Source organism: Equus caballus, chromosome 25 (assembly GCF_041296265.1).
Source record: "Equus caballus isolate H_3958 breed thoroughbred chromosome 25, TB-T2T, whole genome shotgun sequence".
NCBI classification, from domain to species: Eukaryota; Metazoa; Chordata; class Mammalia; order Perissodactyla; family Equidae; genus Equus; species Equus caballus.
In genome coordinates, this window is record NC_091708.1 from 46,504,482 (window position 1) to 46,519,191 (window position 14,710).

The 14,710-nt window shown below is 58.1% G+C and overlaps 1 protein-coding gene across 2 annotated transcripts; it reads left to right on the forward strand.

Moving 5' to 3' along the window:
- The first annotated feature begins 6,572 nt into the window (after positions 1-6,572).
- Positions 6,573-11,396, forward strand: SOHLH1 (spermatogenesis and oogenesis specific basic helix-loop-helix 1). Of its 2 annotated transcripts, none has more exons than XM_023629578.2 (8): positions 6,573-6,693; positions 7,019-7,153; positions 7,550-7,697; positions 8,158-8,279; positions 8,366-8,463; positions 9,696-9,840; positions 10,369-10,439; positions 11,034-11,396. In XM_023629578.2, the coding sequence occupies exons 1-8, from the start codon at positions 6,629-6,631 to the stop codon at positions 11,249-11,251; spliced, it is 1,002 nt and encodes a 333-aa protein (XP_023485346.1). In that variant the 5' UTR covers positions 6,573-6,628; the 3' UTR covers positions 11,252-11,396. The 2 variants fall into 2 exon arrangements, with proteins under 2 accessions (XP_023485346.1, XP_023485349.1); XM_023629581.2 differs by having other exon boundaries at positions 7,040-7,153.
- Positions 11,397-14,710: the final 3,314 nt, after the last annotated feature.

Here is a 14,710-nt window from a genome sequence, read left to right on the forward strand (position 1 = left end):
CTTAAAAAGAAACTTTGAGAATTTCCAATGAGCCCTGGGACTTCTCAAAGAATTTCTTCTCTCTTTCTATAAAGAGAGAGACATTAAACTAATTAGACTTATTTGGTGTTAAATTACATGGGAAGCATTGTCAAATAAGTGATGATAAACCTTCTTAGGTTACATTGTGTGGATAAATATTATTAATATAAATGTTTTTAAAAAATTATATACCATTCCTAAAATTCAGATCTGTCCTGGTTATCAATTATAATTCTGGTTATTATCTTAAAATGCTATATGTTACAGAAATAGCCAATTATCTTTATCAATTGCCATTTTTGAGTGTTTTTTGTGGACAGTTGTTTTACTGTGATTTTCTTTTTTGCAAATATATTTCATCTTCAGAGAGATTCATGGAAAAGACCATGACACTTGCTCTAGAATGCAGGTTTCTGATAAACTTTCATATCATGAAACTGAGCTGGGTAGGAAATTGCAGAACTCTAACAGAGAAATTGATCACCTCATAGAACTGCTAACAGAAGATCAAGATCAAGAATTGATTACATGGGACTAAATGAACTGATGAGGATGATTATAACTTTTATGACTTTCCATTTGAAATATTGCTGTTTTTAGTGTTTCGTTTTTCCAGATTTAATGAAACCTTTTTCTCTTAACTATGACTTACAGCAATTTGTAAGCAGAATTGAAGCATTTTTTTTCTCCCTACCCGATGGAAACTCTTAATGAGTGAATATTCTAATTTTCATGGCAATATAGTTGTATACATAAGTTCAATAAGAATCCGTTTTCCTTATGGCAAGACACAATTGGAAACACTGGTTGTATTACCAAAGCTTTGACTGGAATGTCCTATTTGAGAGAAACATGCATAGACGCAGATGTGACCAAATAGCTTTGAGGAACAAAGATTGACTTTATGGAACAAATACAGCCACTTGGAAATACTGGCCTGGTACCTTGCTTACAGGGTTCCCAGCACCCTTACCAGGTGAATAATGAAGGTCACTTCCCTGGCAGGTGCAAGAACCTCAGGATATTTTGGGGACCTCAAAAAGAGAGGAATTCACCCATCTGTAGGTGTTGTAGGCAAAATCTGATGACAAGTCCTTGGCTTGGCTTTTCTGTCCCTGAAAGGCCTTTAAGGTTCAACCCGAGATTCCTCATAAAAAGTTCCAGGAAAGCAGATCTAAAAGAGCTCATATGATCCGTTGCTGCTCTTGCTGTACTTGTGTAAAGGACTGGGCCAAGCTTATGGAAACTACACTTATTTTGCAAACCAATGAGTCTTAATTTGGCTATCTTTGATAAAAATGAGGGTGATTTTAAGGGAGAAAAATTATGTTTCAACAGAAACTGTAATACACATTTGTGGATATAAGATTCTAATTCTATTAATCGTCTTTGGGGTTTTTGTTTTCTACCTGTAAAGTGGACTGGATCCTGAATTCTTCTAGTTTCCTCAAATATCTGGTATAGATCTCCAAATTAATGTTTTCAGTTTTTTCCATCCTTTTCATTTGGAATCACTGAGAACTAAAACCACACTTTTTCCTGAAGCCCTGACAACTGAAGCTAGACAACTTGATATAATCTTAAGACAGATCACTATGATAGCCCGTGTTCAGACAACCTTCATGCCTGTGGCTGTGTAAGCCACTCAAAAGATTTACCTGAACACCTGATGACATCATCAGAGACATTTCAAACTCCAAAAGATGCTTTCACCCTGACATTTAGGAATTTTCTTGACTGGTCATCCTTTGGGCTCAAGAATTGCTTTACAGTTTGCTCCAACAATTAACCTTGTTTTCTTTTTGTTTCTCTAGAAATGCTTTCTATTAAATACCTGGTTACTTGCTTACACAATATAGGCCTAACTTTGGGAGACCCTTCCTATGTTCTAGAGATGATCCAGAAGACCCAGAGAGAACTTGAATTAAGGAACTAGACACTGTCAGAAGTTCCTCTGCACCATCTTTGTCATGCAGACTGGGTCTTATTAAAATCCTGGAAACACAAGCACCCAGAAGGTCAACTTCATCCCCGCTGGATGGGACCATACAAGAAATGCCACAGGGAATAGGAACAAGGCCGCAGAAGAACATCACAACCGCGGTCACCCAAACCTTGGCTGGCTCCATACTCTAGACATTGACTTCTCCGAATGGACAAGTGAACTTCTGATACACCTCAAGTTGCTGTTCAGAAGTCTCCTAAAGATAAGTAACAGATGACTCCCAGGTTCTTACCTTCCTTATTGGAGTATTAGAGAGCAGGCTATTTGTCTACATTACATTTCACTTGGGTTCCAGGCCCTAACCTTGATTGGTTTACAGGCCTCTTCTCCTGAGTTCCCCAAGGACTTAGGTCCTTTATGGAGGAGATCCTAAAATTTTGGCTGTCTATTTTGCTAATATATGTGGTCATCTATGTAATTACAAAATGTGGATTTAAGTGTTATTCCAAAGCCATTGATCAGAGTACTAAAGTATTAATCATGCTAAGCATATCTCGCTCTCCCCACTTGGTTCCAAAAATATTTTAAAATAAAGGCAGAGCAATTTCATTCCTCTGACCCTGATCTTAGCCCTTGCACAGCAGGAAGTAGCTAGAGTGCTCTTTGCTCCCATTCCCAAGATTGAGGAATGATCATAAGACAGTGGGGATTGAAACTGAGGATGAGAAAGTTAAAATTTCCCTGGATTAGGGTGAAACTGTGCCTGTACCCACAAGGTTAAGGAGAGAAACAAAGTAACCAATGTTTCTGAGCTTTCCTTGCAGAACAGCAGGAGGATGGGTGATAAGAGAGCAACTTGCTGACAGCCCTCAGCCTGACTAAGCATTGTGCAGGAGCACTGAGAAGCTACAATGACCGACTGTAAGCTTTACATGGCACAGACTAAAAATCCACCACATGCAACACATAGAACCCTGCCCCCCTGAATTTGCACATTTAATTCGCACTCTTAGAACTTCAGCCCCCAGGGCCACATGCTCCCCCTCCCCTACCTAAAACTCCAGATAAAAACCCTAGGTTGCAGAGCCAGCCCTGATAATCTAGTGATTAAAGTTCAGCATGCTCCGCTTTGGTGGCCCAGGTTTGTTTCCCAGTTGCGGAACCACACCACCTGTCAGTTGCCACACTGTGGCAGTGGCTCACAGAACTAGAAGGACTTACAACTACGATATACAACCATGCACTGGTGCTTCAAGGAGAAGAATAAAAAAACCAAACCCTAGGTTATAGCTTTTCAGGGAGTTCAGGGTTACAGTGTTAGCTGCCCCTTCTCCTTGCTCAGTGCTTTGCAATAAAATTTCTACTTTCTTCCACTGCACCTGGCATCAGAGATTGGCTTGCTGCATGATGGATGAGCAAACCTACTTCAGGTGTGTTGACACTGTGGGACCCCGGGCATGACCACACCCAGCCACATGCTCTGTTTCCACCCCACTCAGGTGACCTCACATGGAGCCCCAGGCAGGTAGAGCCCTGCATTCTGTCCCTGGTGCTCAAGAGCCTTTGCTGGTCTGCAGTGCGTCCAAACCCTCACTGAACCAGGAGTGCAGCAGAGAGAGAGAGAGACAGAGACAGAGACACAGAGACACAGAGACAGAGAGAGAGATTGAGGCTGACCAGAGAAGGAAAGGGGCTGGGGAGTCAGATGGGGTGGGAGGACCTGAGCCAGCACCACCCATGCAGCTTTTCTCAAGGCCCGAGGCACCAACTCAGCCTCCTGTGGGGTGGTCAGTGCAGGGGGTCCCTAGAGCAGAGCTGGGCCCGGTGATTTGAGGGTGCATGGCATGTACTTCGTGGTCCTGATACCTGCAGCATCTCTCCTGAGGTCCTGTCCCTGTTTGCTTCCACAAGACAGCAGACTGAACACAGATGCTTTGGGGGGAGGTGTGCCACTGGGCAGAAGGGGGGCATGTTCCAAAGTCCCCAGAAGGGGTGCATCTTGTGCCCCTACCTGGCTCACTGGCAGTCATACATCTTGGAGGCTTTTCCCCCTCCTTCCAGAGAGGCAGATGCTGCTGCTGCTGGGGTCCCACCTACCCCTAACCAGGCACAGCCCCCAGCAGGACTCTGGCTTCCCCCTGGGACTCCTGTCACTGCACGTCCATCTTGCAGGCCCCTTGGAGGTGCTCTGCTGGCTGGTCAGTGAAAGATTATCGTGTTGTCAGTGATGGGAGACTGACAAACCCTGTGGCATTCCTGAGGGCTTCAGGGAAACCAAAACCTGGCCCTGCTCTGCCATGGAGGAGCCAAGCCCTAGAAGGCTGGCCTGCCCATCCCTCCCCAGCCAGGAGCAAGGAGGGCAAAAGGCCCCAGGCCCTGACTTCCAGCCACGTGCTCTAGCAAGGCAGCAGGCTGCCAGGTTCGCAGCTCAGCCCCTTCTGCTGTGCTCCTGGGCACCCTGGCCAATTGGCTCTGGCACTGCCTTCTCTTGGGCACTGTCGGCCCTCTGAGGGCAGGAAGCCTGGCCCCTCTTCACATCCCCACAAACGCCAGGGCCTGTACAGGCTGACAAACTGATCTCCTCGAGCCCTGATCCAGCCTCAGGCCCCTGCCATTGTCACAGCCCCACCCTTGACCTCAATGTGACTTCTGTCCCCTGCCTCCCCACCTTAATCACAGGCCACGGCCCCTTTCTCCCTACTCCCCAATGTGGCCTGAAGCCTGTGCCCCTGGTCACCACCCCCCGCCAGTTCTCCTATCTGACCAGCAGCCCTGGCCTGGGCCGCTGGGTCCTCCTCCTCCGTGCTGCCTTTAGGCTGCCGAGCCCAGCAGTGATGGGGACACGGGCCCAAGCCGATGGGCGGCACCCTCAAACCCCAGCACCCCACTCACGGGGCTTGTGGTACTGCCCCTGACTTTTCACTTATCTTGGGCGCCCCAAATTCCACTGCCCAGAACCCCACCCCAGGAATCTGCCTGCAGCCTAGAGCCCCTGCTGGGGCTACACTCTGTCCCCTTTTCCTGACCAGGCCCCGCTCCTGGCAGACTGCCCCCAGACCCCCATGGCTGTGGCTGTACCTGCTTCAGCTCCCTCCTGTCTCCCTCCTGGGATAGGAGCCCCTCTCCCCGGTGAACTCCCCCAACAAATAGCCCCCGACACACCCAGCGGCCCACTGAAGGCCTCCCCCTGAAGGCCTCTCAACTGAAATCTTAGCAGCTTGACCTTCACCCGTGGCCCTCTCCCTCCCCAGGGGCCCAAGAGGGGTCTCCACTCTGCCTGATCTTCCATCCATGATTCCTCCAAATGTTGACTGAGCGACTCCCGCACGCCCAGCACTGGGCCGGCCCCTGGAGATAGAGGAAGAGGAGCAGACAGACCTGAGACCACGTGTGCTGAGCCTCAGGAGAGGGAGAGGGTGTTCTTCCGGAGCCCCCAGGAAACTGCGGACACTGGGGCTGTGAGGAGCTCCCCGCTGGGGAGGGAGGCTCGAGCTGAGGGGGTGGGGGACGGAGGCAGCAGAGGAATAGCGGGAGCTGGGCCGAGGCCTGTGTCAGGGCGGACCTGGGGCTGAGCCCAGGGAGTGAGGGGCCAGGCCAGGAACACGGATGGGGGAGGCAGGAAGGCCAGCCAGCCTTCAGGCAAGCTAGGATGCAGGGAAGGCACAGAGAGGGTGGGTGGGATCAAGGGTGGGGCTAAGAGGTGTCAGGATGCCTCCTGGCTCCCGGGTGGATGATGGTGCCTGACGGCAGGCAGAGCACCCTGGAAGAGGATGGGCACACGTGGACCTTGCACCTGCTGGCAATGGGGGGACAGGTGGGTACCCTCCCCGCTGTCCCTAACTGGCCCCTGAGCCCATAGATGCTGGCTAAACAGTTCTCAGACCGGCCTCCCCACTCCCCTCCCACCCGTGCCTGCCCTACAACGTTCCAGAAACCTTCATCTCCTCCTCCCACCCCTGTAGTTCCCTTGCCTCTCTGCTCTCAGGTGAGGTCAGTTCCTCCTGCCACGGGGGCCGTGGGGCATCCCACCTGCCCACGTGCCAGCCCAGGGAACGGCCTGGGCCCCCGATGTATTTTCTGCTTAGGTCGCTGCCCAGCTCTATCCTTGTGGAAATCACTACTCCACCCTGAGAACACCCCCCTCCTCCTACAGACCAGTAATTTACTTGTTCCCCCTCCCCCTGGCCCCAGTCGTGAGCTCCTGGAGGGCTGGGCCGGCGCCTCCAAATTGCCAGCGCCCAAGTCGGCACTCACGGGTGGACAGGTGAGTGGAGAACACACTGAGTGGGAGCTGGGCTGAGCCCCGGGAAGTGGGAGGAGGACCACTTCAGCTGGGCCCCGACCCAGCTACCCGGCTGGGAGCTTGGAGCAGGCAGATGCAGGGCGCCACTTCCTGGCAACTTGTCCAGACCCCCACCTTCTGGCAACTTCTCCATGGGAAGAACAGCACTAATACGACAAGGGCCAAGGGCAGGGCGGGGTGGCGTGGGGGTGACGCAAAGCACATGCATGGGGGCGGCCGCGCCTGGGGGGTGGGCCAGGTGCGGCCTGGGTGGGAAGCACGTGGGGGCGGGTGGAGCGCACGTCAGTGGGCGGGGCTGGCAGGACGCGCACGCGTGAGGCGTCCCAGGCCTTGTTGCCGCCTCTTGCCGCTGCGCACTGATGGCGTCCCCCGGGCCGGAGCCCAGTGTTGGGGTTCCCCGAGTCCCCGCCCCCCGCGAAGGCAGGTGAGCAGTTGTGGGGTGCCGGAGGCGGTCAGGAGGAAGGCCTCTGCCCAGGGGCGCATGAGATGTCCAGGGCCCTGCGGTTACGCCCAGTTCTAATGGACCGAGGCGCCTGTCTCCTCTCTTGCGTGGCCCACCTGGGGCAGGGCCGTCGACCCCCGCCCTCGAGGGGAGGAGGGTGCGGTGCCAGGAGGGAGGGCCCGGGCCGTGTTCCTGGGCGACCCAGGCCCTGTCCTGCACCGGCTCCCCAAGGACGTCCGTTACTGCATCTGGGCTCTGGTGGCATTTCTGGGGTTCACGGAGCCCCGGCTCTTGATTCTGTTCTCAGCAGCAAATCTTCCCCGTCCAGCGCCCAGTGCTCTGAGGACCCTGGCCAGGGCTCGGGCCTGGTCACCGCCCCTGCAGGGGCCGAGGGTCCCGGCCCCTGCCTCCCGCGGAACGTGCTCAGCGAGAGGGAGCGCAGGTGGGCGCCTGTCTGTCGGGGGACGGGAGGCTTGGAGAGGAGTGGGGGGCGCCAGAGAAGATCAGATTTGTGGCTGCGACTGGGTTTTCAGGCAGCTGGGACAGGCTTGTGAGTTTGTCCAATAAAGGGGCCCCCTTCCCACAGACCGGAGCAGGCTTGGGCTGGCGGTGGCCAGGGGCAAACATCTGGATGGCCTGTGGCCAGGGGTCAGGGCCAGTCTGTGCCCTGACATGGATCCCTGAAGGGCTCAGACCACTTGGAGAACTAACGAGTGGCCTTGGCCTTGTGGTGCTTGTGCCTGAGGAGCCCCGGGCCTGCTCTGAGGGGGTGCTGGTGGCTGCAGTCCTTTCTCCTGGCCGGACTGTCTCATGGCCTCTGTTGCTCATCCGGAAGCAGGAAGCGGATCTCTGCGAGCTGTGAGCACCTGCGCGCCCTGCTGCCCCGTTTTGATGGCCGGCGGGAGGACATGGCCTCGGTCCTGGAGATGTCGGTGCAGTTTCTCCGGCTGGCCAGCACCATGGTACCCAGCCGAGAGCAGCATGCTGTGAGTTGTACGAGGCCGCCTGGTCAGCCCTGAGGCGGAGCCGCTGTGGGGCATCTTGCCCCCCTGCCAGCCCTCCACCCCCCCACCCCCGCCCTGCACAGCCAGGGCCATCTGTGTTGTCAGCAGGCACTTCTCTGTGCAGATTCTGCCCATGCACCACCTCTGGGGGTGATGCTCGTGCCCTGGGGGACGAGCTTTGGCCTCCACTGACATCCCTGGTACCCCGCCCGCAGTACCAGTGAGAGGTGAAGTCTTGTTGCCATGAGGTCTCTGGATAGACACAGCCTTCAGCCTCTCTCCCCCACCAGTCGTGAGGACCAGGGTCTGCACTTTGGGTGGACCTCTGGGACCCAGGCCTCTCCAGAACCCTGGCAGGGCAGCCAGTGATGGTCCACAGCCCACCGTTCCTGTGGGTTTCCTGGTTGACCGTTGTTGCTTTTTGCACTTATTTCAATTTTAGGTTGTTGCTCCCCCTAAGGAGATGTGGCACAAGTGGCAGAAGGAGGTTTTGCAGCTGGCCCTGGCAAATCAGACCCCAGCAGGTGCACTGGATCCTGGGACGGGAGCATCTGGTGTGACCATGTTAGTGTCTCCTGCAGGGCTGGGGGACCCATGGGGGCAGCAGACACACTACTCAGAGCTCCCCTTTTTGTCTTTATACCATCCAGGCAACAGGAACCCCCGAGCTGTGCAACTGTGGGCGTGGATGAGGGCGAGGTCCTGTCAGGAGTGGCCGAGGTGCTGGATGGGCCACCGGCCCTTCCTGGTAAGCAAGTGGGTACCAGCATGGCCGCAGGTGACGTCCTTGTCCAGAGGTAAGGCGGGCAAGCCCCGTGGAATAGCTTCCGAACCCGAGGACAGCGAGGTCTGTTCCCAAACAGGGGTTGGACATTTATTGTCATTTCCCTTGTTGTGAGAAACCCATGTGCTGGGGTGAGCCTCAGGGACCCCATGCTGTCCTTGGCTCTCATACGAAACAGGATGAGGGCTCCCAGGAGGGGCAGGTGTGCGGCCTGAGGTGGCTGGGAGTTGTTGATCATTCTTAGGCTGTTGTCTCTGTTGTGTCCCTTGCCAGAGAATGGGGTCCAAGCTAGCTGGTCTTCTAGCCCGCCCCTGCTCCCCAAGGACAGGCCCCATCCTCTCCTTCACCCTGGGCTTCTGCGTGTCCCCAGGTCCCCCAGGAAGTGTGGGAACGTAGAGGGACTTGCCCGTCCTTGTCGCCCCTGCCGGCCACTGCTGTGTCTGGCTCCTGAGAGCAGCTCCTCCCCGCAGCAGCCTTGTGCCCTGTCCCTCTGTGGGGCCAGAGGCCTGTCCCTCCCACGCCCCATCCCGCTGCTCTGTTCTGTGACTGGGCGGGTCATGGTCAAGGCGTTCCCTCCTCTGCACGGGGCCCTTGTTCTCTGGTGCTGCCCCCAGCCAAGCCACAGGCGCCTCTGACAACTGTGTCTCCGTCACACTAGACCCCCCGCCCTGCGTGTTTGTCACTCCTTGGACCGTGGTTGCTGGTGATGGCGTTTAAGCCACCTCCGTGTGTTTACCATGGGCCATAGTCCCCGAGCGCCAGGGGAGGGCGAGACTGTGCTTTCTGACTCCCCAGGGGTACCTGCAGAGGGGAGGGTGTCTCACTGTCGACAGATCTGGAGCCACCAGGGAACTTTGGGACCCCTATGCAAGGCATGAGGGTCACACAGCAGGGAGCTAGGTCTGAGGGTGGAGCCCAGGGTCCGAGATTGTGGGCACATGGAGGGGAGGGCCAGAGGGTCCCAAGATCTGAGCCCCGTATTTGACTTGAGGCCCACTGGGCGCCTCCACCAGGAAGCTGCCTTGGCTCTAGGTGTAAGGCCCCTCATCTCTGGGCGTTCACCTTCTGGCTACCTGTCTGCCTCCTGCGTCTGAGCCCTGGGTGTCCCCGTGCAGGGTACAGTGGGCGGGGCTGGGGTCTCCGGGAGGGCCACCCTCCAGGAGGGAAAGTTGACCCATGCTTCACTTCTCTTTTAGAGTCTCCCAGCCTGGTGCCCTGGCCCCCGGGCCCAAGTCCCTCCAAGGTCCTGAGGCCACCACCACTCTGGCCTCAAGGGGATGAGGCTCAGACCTGCCTGGGGCAGGCTGAGGGGGCTGACACGGCCGTGACACTGGATGCCAGGTGGGTGCCCTGGTGGACGTGTGCATAAGCTGTCACACACCTCTTTCCAGCCCTGCCTGGGCCCATCCGCCTGGGAGGTTTCTGTCCCTTACACCCTCGGAGTGTGTGTGTGGATGCCCGAAGCCGCCAGCCCGGGCCCGGATCAGCCAGACTCTGCCGTGTGGCTTCCTGATGTGTGTTTCTGAAAACACTTTTGTCTTCCTAATTGTCCTCTGTTTTGGCTGATAGTAAATGAGTTTGCGTTTTGTGAGCCGCACCAGCTGGGGCGTGGGCAGGGAGCGTGGTGCTGGCTGGAGAGGACCCAGCAGAGCTGCAGCACGTGGCCGTCTGCGCTGGGCTGGCTCACCGGCGGCTCTGCACTCCCTCCAGATCCAGTGACCCAGCTGGCGGGTGAGGGGCAGGGCCAGAGGGGGCACCCTTCTGTCTCTGATCCCAAAGCTGCGTTTCAGGGCCCACGTGTTTCTCTTGAGGTACGGGGACCAGCGTCCACTTGGGGCCACTCAGGGTGGGGTCTTCTTCCCCGTCCAGGTCTGTGTCGAGATGTGACGTGGAAGACCGGACGTCCTTCCTGCTGACTGCCAGTCCCGACTGGTGGCTGGGTGAGTGGGAGACGCTCGGCGCAGGCCACCTTCTCCCCTGCTCGGGGGCAGGCTTTGGGGTCTCAGCTGATCCCCACGTGGGCTGGGCGGGCAGTTGGGATTTTTGTCTGGGCCCAGCTTGCTGTGTGACACCAGGGTCTCAGTGTCTGTCTCTGAGCTCCCGGTTCCTCCTCTGCTGGTGGTTGTCGGGACCCCTGGTGAGGGGAACAAAAGGTGACGTGTGTGCACATGAGCAAGAGTTTGTGAGTGCGTGGTGTGGGGGATGGTGTGTGTCGTGTGTGTCAGAGTCAGTGCCGTTTCTCTCAGCTGTGTCTCCACAAAGGCAGCAGGATGTGTGATGAGTTGAGTGTCTCTAGGATTTAGTTTGGGGGGGACACGCCTTCCTGCTTCTGGCCCAGTGGGTCTCCTGGGTGTCCAGCAGGGCTGGTGGGAGTGCGCCCCTCACCTGGTCATCTTACTGATGAGCCACACCTTCTGAGTCGGGTGGGACAGATGAGGGAGGGTGGTCCCTCTTCGGCACACTGACCCCACCTTGGCACGCCCCGGGCACTGGGGCACCTGCCCACCCTGCTGACAGGTCCCTTCTCCTTCCAGGGTCCCTGGAGGGCAGAGGCCGTGGTGCCGGCTCTCAGGCCCCAGCCAGGAGCAGCTCTCTGGACAGGGCAGAGCCCGGCTTCCTGGTGGACCCTGAGCCCGGCTCCCAGGAGCTCCTGGATGCCCCCTTAGAGCCGTGGGGCTCGGATGTGGGTGGCCCTGGCCTGGCCCTGAGGGACGAGGTGGACAGCCTCTTCCCCGACTTCTTTGCCTACTAGGTGGCAGGAGGCCTGCCGGGCTGCGGGGAGTGGCGGCTGGGGCCTTGTGCCACGTGTTCTGCTGTTTTATTTTGGGTTTGGGTTGCAGCTGTGCTGTGATTCGAGTGGAGGCTGCATATTAAAGAGAGAAGGCGATTTTCCCGGAGGAGGACTCGTGTGTAATTAGTGCGACTCACTGGGCGGATGGCACCACTTCCGTTCAGGGCGCAGGCACCTGCCTGGGGTTTTGCTTCTGTGATGTTCTGGGTCTTGTGGGATCCCTAAATAAGCCAGCCCTGGGGCCCGGGGACCGTGGGCGGCGTGGTGGGGAGGCTGTAGACTGAGTTCTGAGAGCTCTGTGTCCTGGGCCCGCTCCCCGGAGAGGTGGTCTTGGGTCCCAACTCTTTGTGCCCGTGTGGCTGGTCTGGGCTGGGGGCCTTGTGGCCCTTGGGGGGGGTCCATCCGGGGAGATCCTGGTTGGTGCCTCTTTTCCAGGCCGGAGCGCCTCAAGGACCTTTGCTGCTGGCGGCCTCTGCACTCCCTGTGCAGGGGGCCCATTGGAGGCCCTGGGGCAAAGGCCACCTGGCTTCTGGGTGCTGGATTGCCTCCAGGTGGGCACAGCTCCAGCCCCAGCTGCTCCTGACCCCCAGGCTCTGGGGAAGGGCTGGGTTACGGCAGGGGGTGGCCCTCACTCCTGTGGTCTGGTGGGGCTGACCCTGCCCTGTGTCCCACCGCCTTTCAGCCACAGTGAGGGTGGGTACCTCTCTCTGACCTGGGCCCACCAGGGGCTCATGCTGCTCGACCCCTTCCAGAGACAGTGGGCTCCAGGCCCTCGGTGGTCCCCCCAGTGAGTGCTCTAGGGGCAGAGGGGTCTCTGCCCTCCAGGAGAGGAGGACCTCCTGAGTGTGGGCTCAGAGCCCCCTGCCCCAGCTGCCCAGCGCCTGCTTGTGCCTCCACCCCTGCAGCCAGGACGTTCTGTTCCCTGCTGGCTCAGTGAGTCATTGCAGCACAGGTAGCAGCAGCAGGCGTGGGCAAGAGGTGGAGCTGAGCCGGCGTCATCAGGAACCCTGCCCCGGGGGAGCCAAGAGGAGCTGGGAGGGGGCTGGGGGAGGTCCAGGTGGGTGCCCCTAGACCGCCATCCTCAGGACCCCCGTGTCCTCTCCTCCCCTGTGGGCTTCCTGAAAACCCTGTGCAGAGAGGGGGCGTGTCTGAGGGAGTCCTGCCCTCAGGCCTCGGGTGGAGCAGAGCTTTGGTCAGGCCCTCACCTGTGCCCCAGGAGCCCTGTCTGTGGAAGGGCCTCCCCTGGCCTGGCTGCCGGGGTTCCAGAAACATTCCAGGCTCTGAGAGCCTGAGGGTGTGGGGCTGGCTCTGTGGTCAGTTTTCACTGTTCTGGCTCCTCACTGGTCAAGTCACGCAGTCTGATCTCAAGAGTGTCTCCTAAAAGACTGTGTGTGCGCGTGCACATGCATGTGTGTTCACATGAGCATGTGTGCTGTGTGTGTGCGTGCGTGTGCAGGCCACTACCGCCTCTTGGTGGGTTTGGACTCTGCAGGTCTTCAGGGTTCTGGCTCACCGGCCCCCACCTGCACGCCCCCAACTCTGCTCTGTGTCCACTGCCCGTCATGGAGTGCAGACCATGAGCTTGTCCCCTGACGCTGGACCAGCGCCCTGAGCCCAGTGGGAGGTGGCTGAGGACAGGCTTGGGTGGTCACCATGGGCCACTGCAGGGGGCTGAGCAGGCACCCACCTTGCCACCCACTGAGAGTTTCTGGTTCCCCCAGCAAGGAGGGGGCGACGGGGCAGAACTGCCCCCCACCCCTGGTGGGACATAATTGCCAGGCTGTCTGAACCCCGCCCTCCGGAGCAGAACAGCCTGACGGGCTCTGCCCAGTGCCCCTGTTGGGGCCAGGCGCATGCTGTGTTTGAGACTCCTGGGGTCTCTGGCCAGGCTCACTTTGAGGATCCGTGACCCCAGCCAGGCTGGCCTCACCCCAGCCCCTGGTGAGGGGTTTGGAAACTGGGACCCTGGCTTATTCTGAACCCGGACTGAGGCCCCGAGGGGGCACCTAGGTGGGACCTGCCTGACGCTCAGGCTCCCCACTGGAAGGTGAGGGACAGGACCCTCCCCAGGCAGCAGGTGGAGCTCATCTGTGCTGGCTCCAGCCAGCGTCCAGAAGGATCCCGAGGCCCAGTCAGGCTCGCAGGGCAAGAGTGGTTGATGAAATGCCTGTCCCGGGAGTGGAGGAGAGAGCGGCTGGAGCTGCAGGGGTCAACCTGCCAGCCCCGGGGGCCCCATCCTGCAGGCCCTGGGACTGTGGACACAGGCTCGTCGCAGTCTCTTTATGGCATCCCAGGCCCCCACACCGGCTGGCTGTCAGGCCGGCCTCCCTCGCTCCTCAGGGCGTTGGGTGGGGGCGCGTGCTTGCACTGTCGCCTGGGCCCTTGGCTGTCGCTGCTGCTGCTGCTGCTGGAGCTGAAAGCAGCTACATAGGGATTCAGGGAACAGCTTGCTTCCCACTCTCTCCTCTCCCTCTGGCCCCTTCTGAACCGAGTTACAGCTGTTGTTGGCTGTGATTGCATTCAGGGGTGGGTTTGGAGAGCCGTGGCGCTGGTGATTACTGGCTTATTTTGGGAGTGGGTTGGAGCTGGGAGCTTCGGTACGACCTCCCCCCGGGCTCTCAAGATGACCCTCTCCCCCAACCAGAGGGGCCTGTTACCTGGACGTAGGACGCAGCAGGCGCTGCCTGCACAGAGGGGTCGTGGCCCAGCAGGACCCCACTCTCAGGCTGCACCCTCCCCCCCCCCATCCACCCAGCCCTCAGCTCTGGGGCGTTGTAGTGTCGCTGGCTGGGCCTGAGTGAGGATCCGGCCCTCAGAGCAGTCGTCGCTGGAATCTGGCGTTTCTGAAGCCACCTTTGGAGGGCGGCATGGAGCCGGCTTAGCTCTGATGACAGGACAGGTCCCTTTGTCCTTATCCAGAGCCGGCCCCCCATCCCCAAGCACACAGGGCGGGGAATTCAAGTTAGGAGGACAAACAGTGACGGGCGTCTGCCACCCCTTTATGCGCCCAGGACTGAGCAAAGTGGCCATGTCCATGGGTGGTAGAATTGCTCCGCTGCCGTCTGCCGGGTGGGCAGGCGCGTCCTGAGGCTGCAGGCAAAGCTGGGGGTCCTGGGAGGGAGAGGGGCATTGTCCGGTGGGTGGTGCCCTACTGGGGTCCTGGGGCACAGCATGTGCTCAGAACAGGGACATGACCCGTAAAGGAGTCACACAAGGAGGGATGGTCAGTGACCTGCAAACAGGCCTTGGAGTCAACTGGACATTTATTCAGCTCGAGAACTGTCCCAAGAGGCCGCCTTGGTGCCAGGCCGGGGAAGGGGACTCATTTCTCCAGAGTAAACCGGAAATCACTGTCCACTCACTGACTTTTCCCCTGTCCTCCAGGTGCTCCGTCCCCCAGGAGAGGCCAGACCCCAACCA